Source organism: Phalacrocorax carbo, chromosome 1 (genome assembly GCF_963921805.1).
Source record: "Phalacrocorax carbo chromosome 1, bPhaCar2.1, whole genome shotgun sequence".
NCBI classification, from domain to species: domain Eukaryota; kingdom Metazoa; phylum Chordata; class Aves; order Suliformes; family Phalacrocoracidae; genus Phalacrocorax; species Phalacrocorax carbo.
This window is the reverse complement of record NC_087513.1, coordinates 5,167,071-5,182,828: the sequence shown is the minus strand read 5'-3', so window position 1 is coordinate 5,182,828 and position 15,758 is coordinate 5,167,071. Positions and strand designations below refer to the sequence as shown.

The 15,758-nt window shown below is 43.3% G+C and overlaps 1 protein-coding gene across 1 annotated transcript in view; it reads left to right on the top strand.

The window, feature by feature from the left end:
- ITIH5 (inter-alpha-trypsin inhibitor heavy chain 5) overlaps window positions 1-15,758 on the top strand; it is a 49,953-nt gene that overhangs the window by 12,957 nt on the left and 21,238 nt on the right. The window contains exons 6-7 of the mRNA XM_009506547.2: window positions 7,059-7,228; window positions 7,795-7,911. Of these exons, the coding sequence (XP_009504842.2) occupies window positions 7,059-7,228; window positions 7,795-7,911 (287 nt within the window). The remainder of the gene's footprint in view (window positions 1-7,058; window positions 7,229-7,794; window positions 7,912-15,758) is intronic.

Genomic DNA, 15,758 nt, shown 5'->3' with positions numbered 1-15,758 from the left:
TCTAGTGTAAACTAACAGTGAGGAGCACAGGATACTGTGATTGCTACATGTTGACAAAAAACCCTCACCAAAAAAGAGGGTGAGCTGGAGCTGGAAGCAGGATGTGAAGTCTTGTGGGACTTGATCCTCAGTTACTCTAAGTGACATAATGCCAGCAAAATCAGTGGAGCTGTTCATGTCTGCCAGGTAAAGACCCTAAAGCATGTGGAGTTAAACTGATTGCTCAGTGTGATCCTACCTATTTCATCTAAATCACATTGAAATCCAGACTGTCAGTGACATGGACTAGCTTCAGGTCAAGCCTTATACAACTAATTAGCCTCTCTACATCCATGCACTGTGTGATAAATGCGCTCTGCCCCTCATCAGGAGGGACAGGAAAACTTTTTCACATATCAGGGGGTATCATAGTGCATTGGTGGTATATGGTTTCCTGCAAAACACCTGGCACTGATCAAAGTTAGAGACAGACTAAGCAGAGCAGGCACACTGTTGGTCTAGTGCAGTATGGAAATTCCTATATGTAAATGACATATAGGGAAAACTCTTGTAACTTGCTCTCCAGATGCCAATCTGTGAACACTGTTCATTCTTGGCACTGTGCTTCAGATTTAAAGCAGCTCATATAAAAACAGGCCCAAGCTCTAAGATTCCATAACCCCCTCTAGCCAGTAAAATGTATATGAAATAGATGTCCCATTTCAGGATGGGTAAAGCAACTGAAACTCAGAATCCCCATGCTTTATCCTTGCTCAGAATTCAATTACAGATCTTTTCAATCTGGAATTGCCCTGTACAGTTGGTGAAAACTGTTTGCTGTGATGAAATCACTGCTATGGAAGTCATCAAAATGCCAAACACGCTTTTGGGGTCCATCATGGGCAGTCAGGAGTGGGTTATGTCTCTGCCAGATGAAGGCTTCATTGGTACTCAGGTGTGTGCCACTCAGATGAGTGTATAGGGTTAATGAACTCAGTAGGTTTGCTGAACTTCTTTCTCATCTAAAGCAAGATGAGGAGATTAGGATATTACCAGCAGCCAGACAAAAAAAATAAAAAAGAATTGGCAGAGGATCTAATATAGGTCGCAGAGAAGGACACCTTGTTTTGGATAGGAGGGATTTATAGCTTGTGTCCTTTTCTGGCCAACAAGATCTATCATACCTGGAACAGACAACCAGAACTTCCTGCCTTCCTAAACACAAATGGAAACCACAGGAATACAAGGCCAAGGCAAGAAGCATTTCACTTGGAATTCCACTCTATTCCTGTTGGCTGACATCTCCCAAGCTTGATCCAAAAAGCAAAACATCTGAGTCATTAGATCCTCCTTGCAAAGCCTTCTTGTTCATATGACACCTAAAGACCCAAGTGCATGAGATCTGTACATCCAGTGAGACCCTCAGGGAAGGCTGTGGGGTTTCAAATAAAAGACATGAATTGTGAGTCTTACATTTAAGCAGTGGCTGCTTGGCAGACAGTCGGTGAACCAGGAGTAAACCAGGAAAAAGACAGTATCTGGTCTCTTCTTGGATTTCTGTGGCTTAAAACTCTTCAGTATCACTTGACTGGAGAGCATGGTAGCAATTTAGTAAGTGGCCAGCAAAGGGTGCCAGACCAGATGATGCCACACTGTTACCTGTGGTGCCCCAAATGAGATGTCATGACTTAAAAAAATAACCAAATAAGGAACGGAGGCCTGCACATTAAAAATTGTACTGCCTGATTGGTTTGAATTTGAATATGCAATGAAAACTCCCTTCCTCCATTTCCTATGTCTACAAAGATGTCTATGTGAGATTTTGATAAGTATTAATAAATTACCTTGAGAGCATTGGGTGAAAAATGTATTGTGACATCAAGTCATCAGTTAAATGGCATTCTGAGTAATATGTGCAAGGCGTCACCAGCCTGAAACCATTGTTGAGGATGGGATGTAGCTTCAAAAGATATTTAGATACTTTTTACTCTGACTGATCTGGATAAGAAGCTACGTTCTTTTTCTGAGTACAGGTCCTGAAGACCCAGTGTAGGATAGGCAAATTCAGTTGAAAATCAAATGTTTGGCTTTGGAGTCATCCACGGCTCCAGATGATGAGCACCAGCAGTGACTGATGTTTCTAACTGAAATGCCAACCTGTTGTGGCAATAAAGGCTGTTAGCAAAACTAATGAAAAAAATAATAACAGTAGTGTAGATGACCAAAAGTGGAGGAATGGCTGACCTGCCTTTATGTCATGGACCAATTCTCTTAGATCTGTGGTGCTTTCTACATGCTGTCCATAGACCCAACGTACCATGCAGGAAGCATAGTGGAAAAAAAAACAATTTCTTTGTCAAAATTCATTCAGGATTTGCACTTTTGACTCCAACCAAACTGCCAGTATCCATACCGTCTGTGATGAACAGAAGAGATAAAGCTTAAAGACCTATAGACAGAAGATGTCCCGTGATGAAAAAGAGTGTAGGACAGGTTTGGAGTTTTTTTTCTGCCATTTATAAAACAGTGCAGAAATCACAGCAGCAGGAGCAGAAGCAGTAAGGAGTCCAGTGCTGCCTGGTTTTGGCTGTAGGGGCCCAAGATACAAAGACTGGACTTGGTTCCACAAACTTCCAGGGATTTATGAAAAGTAAAACCGTGCTTTGCTATAGACAGGCTCTTGGAAAGTCCTGCGTACATCCTCTCTGAATACGGAGCAGAGACAATGTGATGACAGGTGTTTCCAGGATGTTTCCTTTGTCAGTGACTCCTGCGCACACAGCTCCATCTGGGAGTTGTATTTTTCCCAAAGGAAGATATTAGGCATGTGAGTTTTGGAAAGTGATCCTTTGGCATGCTCCGGTGTTGTCTACTGTCACATACAAACCCCAAAACAGGAGACACTGAGGCCAACGATCCTGGCCTTCGCTGGTGACCTCAGAACGGAGCCATATTCTGAATGATGTCCTACCCAGCATCCTCAGGGATGACTGTCCTCATCCTTTTCCTCCAGCACAGCAGTGTGAGAACTAGTCTTGGGCAGGACTTGGGCAGGGAGACACTAGGCTGTTTGAGAATGACTATCTCTCTTCAAAGTCATAGGTCTCAGAAAGGTTTCTATTTCTTATCACAGTTGTCCAGACATTTCTATGTGTTAGCAGAGGGTGAACACTGCATTTGGGCTCTAATCCTGACTGCCAGTCTCTAAAATAATTTAGGCTTAACTGCTAATCATGTGAGGACTAAAGTTTCATACGAAAAATGCTTTTTTCTGCTCTGTTTACTTCTTTAGCTGAATTTGGTGGGAAGTTTGTCTAAAAGCCCTATTAACTACCTCAGTGTGAGCACAGACCAGCTCAAGTCTTTGGAGCTCATCCATGCTCTGTACTCTGCAATGTTTCATTGATTTTCTTCTCTCAGTCACTTGTTTGAAAAGAACCGGCTAATAAAGAAAGCAGAGTAATTGTGATCCAGATATCAAGTGCTGCCTAAAAAAGAAACCTGGGGGAAGACATAGTAGCTGTATTCATGTATGTAGAAGGCTGCTGCAAGGAGGAAAAGAATACTGTGTTTCCTGTGTCAATAACAGAAAGAACAAAAAGTCATGAGTTTATAATCCAGAAAGAAAAATGTAAATTAGACATTGAAAATGTCTAACAGTGAAAAAGTGAAGCCTGGGAAAGGACTGGCAAGGGCAAGTACCGAGTTTCCATTACTGGAGGTCTGGAGTATATGGTATGGAGTGACCATATGATAAAACTAGGTAGGAAGGGATTTGGTCTGGGAACATGGGAGGAATTAGGTAACCTGCCTTCCAGAGCTGACTTATGTTATTCCAGGGAAAAAGAAAGTTATTTTGGACCTTTTCTACCAGTCTATTTTTTTGTTTTTAATCTCCATCCTGGAGATGGGAGGTGAGTGGTTATGAAGAAGATGGGAGAGCTTCCCCAGTTATTCTTGTCACTGACAATGGCTATGTGATGCAACTTTGGAAATCTCTCCAGGGTTTCCCAAAGCACTGTCTGTGTTATAGGAGATGACATTTCTCACCTCCAACGAGTGTTTTGAGGAGTAACAGAGGAATGCAATGTGATTCACATGATCCCATCCAGATTCCACAGTGGATACAAAACTGGATACATGGGATTATGCCCATTTAACAGATGGGCAAACTGAGGCATGGAGTGGCTACCTAACTCAGTTAATTACAGATGGCCAGAGCCCATTTAAATGCTAGGACTGGAACTCAATGCTCAGCATATTGTGCTCACCCATCAATGTACTTACAGCAGAGAAACGCAGAAGTGAAGTGCAAGGGCCACAGCCATAAATGATTATGTGCAGTAGGTATAAGGAAAGAGCTTCTGTTTCCAGCATGAGACTGACTTTCACTAACCCTGATGAGATATGGCCAGGCAGCCTAACCAACAACAATGCTTGCTTTTCAGCAGTTGAGAAGTAATGTGAAACCCTCAAATAGGTCAGAAAATATAAACGAACTGTTAAGTCATTTCTATGAATTCTGGGCATCTCCCACACACTGGCAGTTAAATGGGATTTTGGAAGTGATAGAAGACAGATGGAAAATCCAGGGAGGCCAATACAAGCAAATGTGATGCATTGTGTATTAAAAACATATTACATCTGTTGATTTGTCAGATCAAAAGGCAGCTGTAAAAGTAAAACCAAATCAAGATGGAGGTAATATAGAGCTATTGATTTATGACTTTTCTTTGCCAGGAGAAATCTGAACTGTACACAGGTTTTAGAAAAAAATGTCATAGCTCTGGGTAATCATTCTATAAGGCCCTTTAAGATCCAACACAAGTGTCCTTAAGTGATTTCAATGTATTGGCTGGGACGTCTCTTTCTGTTTCTGTCAGGGTGGATGGATTAGAATTGACATAGTCAGAGAAGCCATGATGCAGAGTCAGTTCTTGACTTCACTGAAATTGAGTAATATCTGTCATTCAGCCTCCTTGGTCAGGACTTTTGCAGATGATTTTGTTTCGCATTCCAGATCCTGCAACTATAACTTCTTTACATAGAGGTGGGGACTATGAGAAAACCGTTCCTTGCCTCGATAGTACAGTCTCATGCCTTGTCTAATCAAATGCACTTACAGGACAGCTATAAAACTAAAGCCAAATCACCATGGAAGTGAAATGCTAGAGTGCTATTGATTTATGACTCTTACTTTCATTCCTGTGCCTAGAGGAGTCTAGATTGTATATGGCACTTTAAAGTAAACATCACAGCTTTGGTTAATTGTTTTATAAATCCACAAGAACCCAAGTCCCGGCATTTCTATGGACTTTAACCTGTGGGAAGTCAGGTGAGTTAGGCAACCGCTCCATGCCTTCATTTTCTTACTTGTTAAATGGACATAATCACATGTATCTGGTTTTGTAAATCACTGTGGGATCTGGATGTGAGGTGGGTTGTGTTCAGTGCTGCATACAGATGTCACGTTGCATTCCTCTGATGCTGCTCAAAGCACTTTACAAAGGGGGAGAAGTGCCGCTCATTACATAGCCAGTGTTATAGGAACCCCTGGAGAGGAGCTTTCTAGGACTGCCTGCACTTTGTCTTTGTGATCAGTACTGTTAATGGGGTATAGCACATAATTAAAATTATCCTAAAGCAGATGTCTATGTCTGGCCAGAGCTATCATACCCTAATCTCCCCTGACACTCTTGACCTCATCTCCACTGAGCATAATGGGAGCCAGGAAAATAAGCTCAGATGTAGATACTTGCCTTATGAACACCTAAACTGGAACTGAATCTCACCCATCTTTTCTTTTCCTTGCCATACCACAGACTTCTTCAGCCATTTTTGGCAAAGATTTGAGACCCCCACACACAGTGTAATTAAGCAGATCATTCCCACCAATTTTAATCAGCACATGAGCAGATATAATAGAACTTCTGTGCCTCAGACGAGTGTTGGAATAACCACTGTGAGAACTGAAGCACCCAGGAAAAACATCAGCTGAGAATCTATTTTGATGTTTTCAATAGTTAGTTAGCATAATGGGGGAAACCCTCAAAATCTGGAGAAGTTCAAGGCCAAATCTGACCTTTTGTCAGTCTCATGTAGGGATCCTTATGGAGCTCAGAGGGAATCAACAGTTAACATACCAAAAGAGAGTAAGGTGGGATTTTGGCCACGCAGAGAGACAACAAGGAATCTCCCTGTCCCTCAACTTTAGAAAATGAACACAGCTAATAAGACAAGCAGAGGCTCCTTCAGGGTGACTCAGACCTAAATTATTGTCTTTCTCTGAGATGTCCTCTGAAAAGAACATCTCTTTTCATAGACTTGGGAAGGGCTCTCGGGGATTAGGGTGAGTTACATCTCAGGGATGCAATTTGCATGACTGCACTAGCAAGTGATGGATATTGTCTCAATCAGTAAGCCTGAAATTGCAGCGACTATACTGATAACTCTTTGCTGAACATAAAGGCAGCTAAGATGACTTGTTCAGATGTAGACATTACACATAAGATGCTTGTCAGGTGAAGCCATCAATTAGTCACATCAATCCCACCTCACATGGTTACAGTACCTCTGAACAAGCTACCTCAAGAACTCTTTATAATCAATAGGGAGCAATCCACAGTATGACTCATCTAATCCTAGAGGAGATGTTCAAACAGGTCAAATGTATCATACTTGCATTGACTGGCAGGATCTCAGGTATAGGATCTGCGTTCTAGATGTCTAGAGTTGGCTGGAATGAGTACCACGTACATGTCTGATGTGTGTTCATTATTTACAGAAAGCAATTAACATTCATGCAGAGAATATCTGCCCTTTGAGTTCAGTGACCTCCAAACAGAAGTAAACAGAGAAATTTTGCCTAAACATTTATATCCCTGATAGCATTGCAATGATGGCTTCAGTTCAGAACTAGAGGGGAGGAGTTATTAAGTTCTTATTTTATTGCTGGTGAGCTGAATCTCGGTATGTAACTATGCTAGTTGACCTGACTATTGCAATACTGTGTGTGCTGTGCTTAGACATCTGTAAGACAATGGGAAAAACTTGTAATATTGTGGTTTTTATCTCAACAGGTGATGTTTCTCCTCCTCCTTCTACTGTAGTTGGTCATACCAAAACCTTAGCTAAAGTTACGTTCAATCCCAGTGTTGTTGAGCAAACCAGGATCGCCCGAAATGGCATTTTGGGAGACTTCATAATTAGATATGATGTCAACAGGGAGCTGAGTGTTGGGGATGTTCAGGTACTGTACACATGACTCATCTTGTCTGTTTTATTAACTATACCTGAGATGGTTCAATTGTCTTGCATGCTCCAACTGTCCTAGAAAATGTTTTCCAAGTGAAGGCTCCTTCCCCAACTTGTAAGACTATCCAAAATAAAACCAGTCAGTTGGCAGCCACAAGATGGACTTAAAAACCACAAGTACCTAGTTCATTTGGTTTCCTTTTTTATCTGCTTTTTAGTTTCTCAGTGTACTGACTGTATATATATATGGATACATGGCCAGTTGCCCGAATGCATGTTGTGGTTCTGATCCTGGGTACATACATTATGTCCTTACTGCATTTGGAAGGAAACCCCAATGGCCACCATGGATGGAGTTGCGGAGAGCTCTGGCAGACCCCCTCAGTCTGGACAAACAGGGGGCCAGGATTAAGATGGATACCAAGGAGCACTTATATTCTCCAACACAGACAGACATTGAAAGCAGGATGAGGTGTGCCCAACCAAGTAGCCCATAATGATGCATGCAGAACATTGCATCATGATCTGCCTTTGATTCATGACTTCCTTGCTCTTCCACAGATTCTTAATGGGTATTTCGTGCACTACTTCGCTCCCACAGATCTTCCTCCACTGCCAAAGAACGTTGTCTTTGTGCTTGACAGCAGTGCTTCTATGGTGGGAACGAAACTGAAACAGGTGAGGCCCTTGCATTTATTACAGAATGGTTGGCTGCAAGGTTGCAGCGAGCTTGGTTCAGACTTTGTCTCACCACATGGCTTCTTCTGCAAAATGTTTGCTATGTCTGAGGTGGAGTGGGCTCTAAAGAAACCTCAAGGTGAAATGATTTACCTGCAACGAGAAATTATCCTGTTAGTGGGAATGGGATGGGAATAAGAAGTGTGGAGGACTTCATCATTCTGTAAAAACTATGCTAGTTTTTACAGCTGGTTGGTGCTGTCAAAACTGAGCTAGGACGCTGCAGGTAGGATTTTCCTGGGCAGTTCTGTTCTGGGCAGTTTGAAGAAATGCAGAATAGGGAGAATTCCTGGCAAAGTACATTCAGCAGACCATTGTATCCAGCTTAACAGCAGAGAAAAGATGCTGCTCTCTTTAAAATACCTTGGCAAAACCCTTAGCAATGTATAACTCAATGGGTTCTGTTGAAAGATGTGTCAGTTTGTCCTGTTTGAGAATCTGAGTCTTTCAGCACAAATCTCAGACATTTTTCCAGGGCACAGATCTTAACATAAGCCAGCATACCAAGCTGAAGGGCACATCGCCAATGCTTAAAATTGGCCTTTGACATGGAGGGTTCAGGCTGGTGCCTAAATGGTTTTGCTTCTTCAATTCTCTGAGCTGGACAGATGGAAACCACCTCCAGTTCAGGAGCTGAGTAGTTGGCCTGGAATGGCACCATGCCTGGGGGAATTCTCTCAGCATAGTATTATCAGTCTAAACTAGAAGCAGAGACAAATTAAGACTTCAGTTCTGTTCTGAATGATACATTCTGACAGATACATCTCAGGTCTGCACTCACACTGGAGAGGTAACTCCAGTTTCCATCTTACATGTCTTCAGAAAAGGAGAAAAGTCCTGGTAGGGTTGGTATCATTTCCTTCCATTTGAAGACTTGCCCCACAGGCATGAGATATGAAGTTAGTTGGCTTCTCCCTGTTGAATGGCCAACTCTTTACCTGCTATTTTTTCACCATGGATGAGCTAATGACAGTGGAAAGTTGACACCAATATGGGGCAGTTTCAGCTTGTATGGATGGCATCCTGTTGTAACCCTACTAGAATGACTGAAGGTCAGTGGCTTGAACTTGTATCTTGGCCAGTTAAGGAGCTCTAATTAGTCCATCCAGGCTCCTTGGTTGCCTGCCTGGAACATGGTGATATTTCTGGAAAGTGTGGCTATTTGACAGCTTTTTCTTTCCCATTGACCACCAACACTAGCCCAAATGTCCTTGACAACACAGACTATGGTTATTCTCTGACAGTTCTCTGTCTTTGAACAAGGACTTTGGGGGTACATATGCCTTTCCTTCTCTGCTAAAAACTTTATTGTCTGTTTTCAATGGTGATCATAAATCTTAATTTAAAAGCTGTGTCCCCTATTAAATCAAATTATCTCCGCTGTGAGTTAAAATGGAGTATGACTTTTATGGCTTCTAATGACCTTCCCCAGTGACTGGAGCCGCAGACTTGTAAACAAACTTACCTAATACTATGCTGAATCAGGTCTTGCCTGAACATGCCTTTGAATCTTTACAAATTCCTGTGTACAGAGCCTGGTTCTTGGCTTTCTGTTATCCTTCTGCTGAAAAACGTCTGCCTTGCCTCACAGAATAAACAGATACTGTTCAAATGCACCCCATCCTGCATGCTGAAAGCAGACCGTCAGCGATACAGTGCTGAACCAGGGAGATTAAGACTCTGAAGGGCTTTGGTGCTAGCGTGAGCTGCGCAAGTAGTGCCTTGGGTCGGCAGATTAACCTTGTACTATGAAAGCTTTTATTCTCCTACTGAGTGTATTAGTGTTTCTTTTTCATATACTTACTAGAAACAACATGGACAGGGATTAACCCTCAAAGGTCTGATTCACAGCCTAGCAGCTCCTACTGCTATTCATACATAAATCTCAGGCCAGCTAGGTACAAATAGGTGCCTCTTGAGCCCGAAGTGAGAGGATTGCATAGCCAGAACCTTTGTTGAGGATGTACCTATTTTTTTGCCCCATTATCTCAGATATACTCTTTTGATGGAGAGCCCCTGGTATGTTATGGAGGAGTGCTATGTGCAGGAAGCAGTTATCTTCCTCTGATTTCAATTGCTCAAAAAAATAGACATTCACAGAATTATGACCTAAATAATAAAAACCCCACACAGATTAGTCAAGGAAAGTCCAAAATCTAGGACTGGCTAAATAATATGCCTCTTGTGGTACACTAAGAATGTGTGATCAGTTATAGCCATGGCCCATGCCTCCACAGTGGCCTTTTTACCCAATTGTTGTTGTTATTAAGATGTTTGTTAAATTACAGACACATCCCCTGGTGGCAGGATACATCTGAGCAGAGGAAATGGCCTCCTTTTCTCTTGGACTCTTGCAGCTGTGGTGATCCATGGTGGTGTGTGGAGAGCTGGGAATTCCCACGGGACTGTCTTTCCCCATTTCTTTCTACTGAGTCACATGCAAGATCGGCTAAAAATACAGTCAGCATTTGTTAAGAGTTCTTTTGCAGGTCAGCTGCAGTAACTATGACAAAGGACAGTTTTTAGGGTCGTATACCCAAGGATGAGAAACATCAACTGCACGCCCTTTCCTATAGTAACTCGAGACGCTTTTGTACTCTTCAGTCACCTGCCTTCATGAAGTTAATAGCAAAGTGACTCAAATGGGATCAGGATTTCATGCATCCTGCAGTTCCTACAATATAACAGAGGGTCATTTCTTTTTCCTCTCCCAAGGTTTTCCTTTACCTACATGAATTTTTATCTGCTTGCACCATCCCTTTCTTCCTAAAATATCTGACTTTGAAACAACAATGTCCAGCCCCAGTTGCAAACACATATAGTGAGACTGGTTGATCAGCTTAAATAAAACCATTAAGACCCTTGAGGCATTCCCCTCACATCACTGAGGTATATATGAGCTTTGTGGGGAAGATCAGCTAACATGCATATTCCACCTGCAGTTTTCACAGCCTGTGAACCCTGATGATGTCTAGCAGACTCAGATGTATTACCGCAGTCCACCTCCACTGAGAATCTGGGCCTGTGCGGCAGTCACCTAGCAGTGTCAGGGAGATAAAGTTCAGGAAGAGAAAACTCTTGAACTTGATGATAAAAAAATTCGTCATGTATTCAAGACTTTCAGATCATTACAGCTGTCCCACTGGGGAGGAAAATACTATTTTTGTCCTCATGATCTTTGCTCCTTCATTTGCAAAGAGACAGTAAGCTCTGTGTGGATTAGTTGCTTTTAACAGGAGCCAGAAGAGCCTGGGGAATGGGTTGTGTCTGCAAGGTTTACTGGGAAGCAAAATGATTTGCCCTTTGAACAGTCTGACCTGCTGGTACCTTTGGCCAGGTAGAGGGGGACATAGCAGTTTTACATTGGTATAACCAGGAGAAAGAGGGACCAGTTATAGGTTCACCACCTTGTGATTACCATGATTATCCCCAGCTTCACTAAACATGGTGAAAAAGGACCTTTACCAGCCTGCAATTCAGTGTTACAGAACAAGCACGTTCCAAGCTATGAATGTGTCCACCAGAGGTTGGATTTGCAGATATTTTGCAGATATGAGGTAAATGTAGTTGGTTCAACCACAGATTCATTTCACCTTACCTTTCCCACAGGCAATAAATGCCCACACACTCAGTTAAACAGTTGGCTACACCGCAAGCCTGGCAACTTGTCAATGGTGGTGTGCCAGACTGTAATTTTCTTTGAGGTTAATTGCTCTAGGACGAACTCAACTGAAGCTGGGACCTGCTCTGTATTTGTGAGTGGTTTAGTTTATTTGCCTGCACCCATCCAAGGGACAGCGTTGGTACCCTTAATCTGTGTCCCACACTGTCCGAGCCCTTCTGATGGCCCAACTGCCTTATATACACATATCCCTAGACCTCTGTCCTCAGCACACAGACTCCCTCTGAGTAGTTTCAGGGCGGTGAAAGAACAGACAAGCACCCAAACACTCGATGTTCTCTCCAAACTCCACTAACTTCTGGTTGCTGCAGAGCTGGCTGTGGGCCTGTTGACTACTAGTCAAAGTAATGGCTGCTGCCCAGGAGAACTACCTTAAATCACCAGAGGACTTTGGAAAAAATGTTAATTCTAATTACAGCCTTTAGTGAGTTTAAAGCTACTGTGAAGAAAAAAGATTTGTCAGCTTTTCCATTTCTGTTGGAAAGCAACAACCTGAGTGAATACAGAAAAACTGTATGCAGTGCTGGAGGCACTGACAACTTAATGCAGCTGCCTCCTACTTGGGAATACACAACAGCTGTGTCATCTCAGTCCTCGCTGTAGATGTGAATATGGAATATATGAACTACTACAGTAAGTAAGATGTCAGATCCATATAGATCTTAATTGCCCAACTTCCAATGAAGTTGCAAGTACCTGTCATACAGTAAAATAATCTGCTAAAATCTGTAAATAATGAGAGGGTCATAAAGAGAAACAAGTAACCTTCAGAGCAAGATGCCCTCAAGATGTTCAGGACAGGGAGCATCTCTTTCTGGTCTCAGGACTAAGAGCCAAAATGCCTCCAGCTGATTTGCTCCTTGGTGAGGCAGTAGAAGTAGAGGCAAAATTTCCCAGGAAGACACCAGCCCACCTACAAAAGGCAAGTCCCTTAACTGGGTTTAGAGTAAGTAGAATGCAAAGGCAACTACAGAGTTTGGCATGGAAATGCTGCTAAGGGTTGAACTGAAACTCCATGAAGACACTGAGAGTTCTCCCAAGGGCTTCAATGGGACCGTTGCTGAACTCATCAAAGGATGACCTGATAACAGGTGCTACTGAAGTGACAGACACAGCTCACTGATCACCAAAGTCCATAGAGAAAAGGAAGGGGCAAAATCAAGATGGGGAGTCCATGGATGAGGGTTATTGAGGTCTATGACCAGGCATAGCTGTGACAGAGCTAGAAACAACTACAGCATAGTTCTTGGTCTGAGACTTAGACCAGAACTGTGGGCCCAGGCTGGAGCTTAAATGGGCAGGAGTGTGCGTGGAGGACCCAGGTGGGGCTGCTCAGAGCCATTAAAGTCTGTTAGTATGCACAAGGCCCTGGCTTACACAAGCGAGTTTATGAAACTATAGATCTGGATTCCTTTAATAGTCCTTTCCAAGCTGGAATTGTGTTTTTCCAGTTGTTGGAGCAATACCTAGAAGGCAGAGGTGGCTTCTTATTCATGTTTTCATCATGGATCTGTTATGTGAACTTAGGCACATTATTTTCTTTGTCTGTACTTGTCTCTGCAGGGTCTTGTCTGTTTAGCTGGCAAACCCATGGCTGGGCTTATGGCTGTACAAGATCCCCCAAGTCTAAAAGACACCTGATCTTTGCCAAGACTTAAGCTATTAGTCTAAAACTGCTTGCAACAGCACTGCTATTTCCAAGTAAATACCCCTCACCCTAATATGGGGTGTGTACTACCCATTGCTCAGCTGGAACACTCTATTTCTAACTGTGAAGAGCGGTTGAAGCTCAGAAGTGCTTGTGGGGCCTTATGTGGAAGCCTGCTGGAGTGAGGTCTCCCATGTTATACTACTGTATGAAGTCATCAAAGGGTGTTCATAGGCAGTTCTGACTCTGAGGTCCCTTAGAAATGAGACATGATGCTACCTGTGTCATAAAAAGAGAGTATTTGCTTAGATAGTTACCCCGATGTAGTGACTTCATCTTCTCCAAAACACCTGCTCTCTTGTCTGCAGAGTTTTGGGTAAAGACTTGGCCTGTGCTCATGTCTGAGGCAGTAGCTTGGGATGGAAGCGCGCAGGGGAAGGGTTGGAGACAGGGATGTGTGGGAGGGAGCGGGCATCCTGGAGATGCTGAGGGGATTTGGAAATGGGGAAAATGGGAAGGGGAGCAGGTGTTGGAGGACGGTGAGGGTCCTGTGGCAGAGTCTCAGGTGGGAAAACAGGCAAGTTTGCTTTTGTTAAAGAACAGTTTAGTGTTCTTGTATTGCTTAATGCTAACTCTGAGCAAAAGTGCTGGGTCTTTGCTCCAATCAGCCAACCACTGTCACCAGCCCTCACTCACTGGAGATGAAAATGGGGAAGTCGCATCTAAAAGTAAGAGGTATTGCAGTTCAAGGAAAAAGAACCAGGGGTATGAGAGGAGGTGGCTACAGAGTCACAGCCTCTGCAGAGGGATAACAGATCCTTCGTCTCTGTGGGGGTACGGCACTCCATGGAGAAACAACACCTCCTCCCTGAGTAGGAATGGTGCAGTCTCTCCTTGGTGAAATAGCACAGATGTCTTCTCCATGGAGAGGAAACATCTACCCGTGAAGGAACAACGCATCTCTCCTAGAAGGTTACACACACAGGGAGGATGTTCTGGGAAGGGGCTAGAAAGCTTCAAACCTGGCAGGTTTCCAACTACTGAGGCACCCACTGTGAGAGAGCAGCTACATAATGAAGAATGGAGGCTAATCGACATGAAAAGCACAGCAACTTGTCTCTCAGCCCAGCTCCTGCATAACATACCAGCTAATGGTTGCTGAAATCGAGGAGGTGTGCTGTGGGCAGCCTCTTGGGCATGTCAACTCTTCCCAGCGCTGTGCCAGCTGTGTCAGATCTGTGTGACAGAGACTGAAAGTCCCTAGTTGTTGGAACAGGTTTCATGCACTGGGACTAACCCCATCTTCTAAGGCTGGGCAGAGACAGAGACTTTAAGCTCTGCATTGTTGGCATGGGGCATTTTTCCCTTTGTGTTGACCTTTTTGCTGCTAGCTCCATGGAAATTGTTTGTCATGTTGACAGGGTGGGGGTTTGAGTGTCTGACTGGCATGTTATGGGTTGCAATCCCAATTAAAATGAGCTAAGCGCAAGACAAGAATGTGGCCTTCATACACTGCTGTGTCAGTCTGGCTGTCTGCCCAGGTAGCCCCGTTGTTTCCAGTGGGGTTATTTCAGTATGGCACTGTGGGGCAGCCTTTAAACTTTTCCCTTTGACTTATTGCACAGAAACATTTACTGCTCCAAATGTAATCCATACTCCACTGTTGATAAATGCTTGAAGTAATGACGCTTGGTGCTGATAAGAGCTCGCCTCCTTAAAAGGAGGCATTTATTTATATTCTCAACACTGCAATGAGGTTGCAAAGACTTAGCATCTGCTTTGCCCTCTGGGCACATGAAACTCCAGTTCCTGAGAAATCAGATCACCTTGCAGTTTTTAATGTATTTATCCCATAGCACCCATGCTGTTGGGTGCTAGAGAGTTGAGTTACCCCAACTGATAGCTAAGCTTGTCCACATCCTTGAAGGCAGGTTTTATCTTCCACTAGGCATAAATCCAGTACTTAAACACCCTGGATGAATGTGGAGCTAAGTGATTTACTCAATGTTATGTGGAAAATCTTTTTCAGAAAAGGCAATAGAAACAGTTGCTCCAAATGATGGAGTATTTCTTTTGCAGACCAGGAAACTACAAAGCAACTCTTTCGAAGGCCATACAGGGAGTGAGCAATATTCAAGTTAGTAGCAAGGGATCCATGATGTTCAGGCGGGAGAGACTGGATCATGGACTGAAGACAGACCTTTATTGTCCAGAGCTCTACAACCAAACTCCCTCCCATCAGGCCAGTGTCAGTGTAAAACAAAATACTTGTTGTCCAGAATTGTGAAGGAGTTTTCCTTGGTTACGCAATCAGTGTCTGCCAGGAAGAAAGCACAAAGATACATTGACAGGGAGAGGGTTAGTTGCAGCCTCTGAACTGCACGACGCTCCCTGCAGAGGAAGAAAGGGCAGATTGTCCTCCCCAAGAAAGGGATGGAGGAAGGTAAAAAAAAAAAT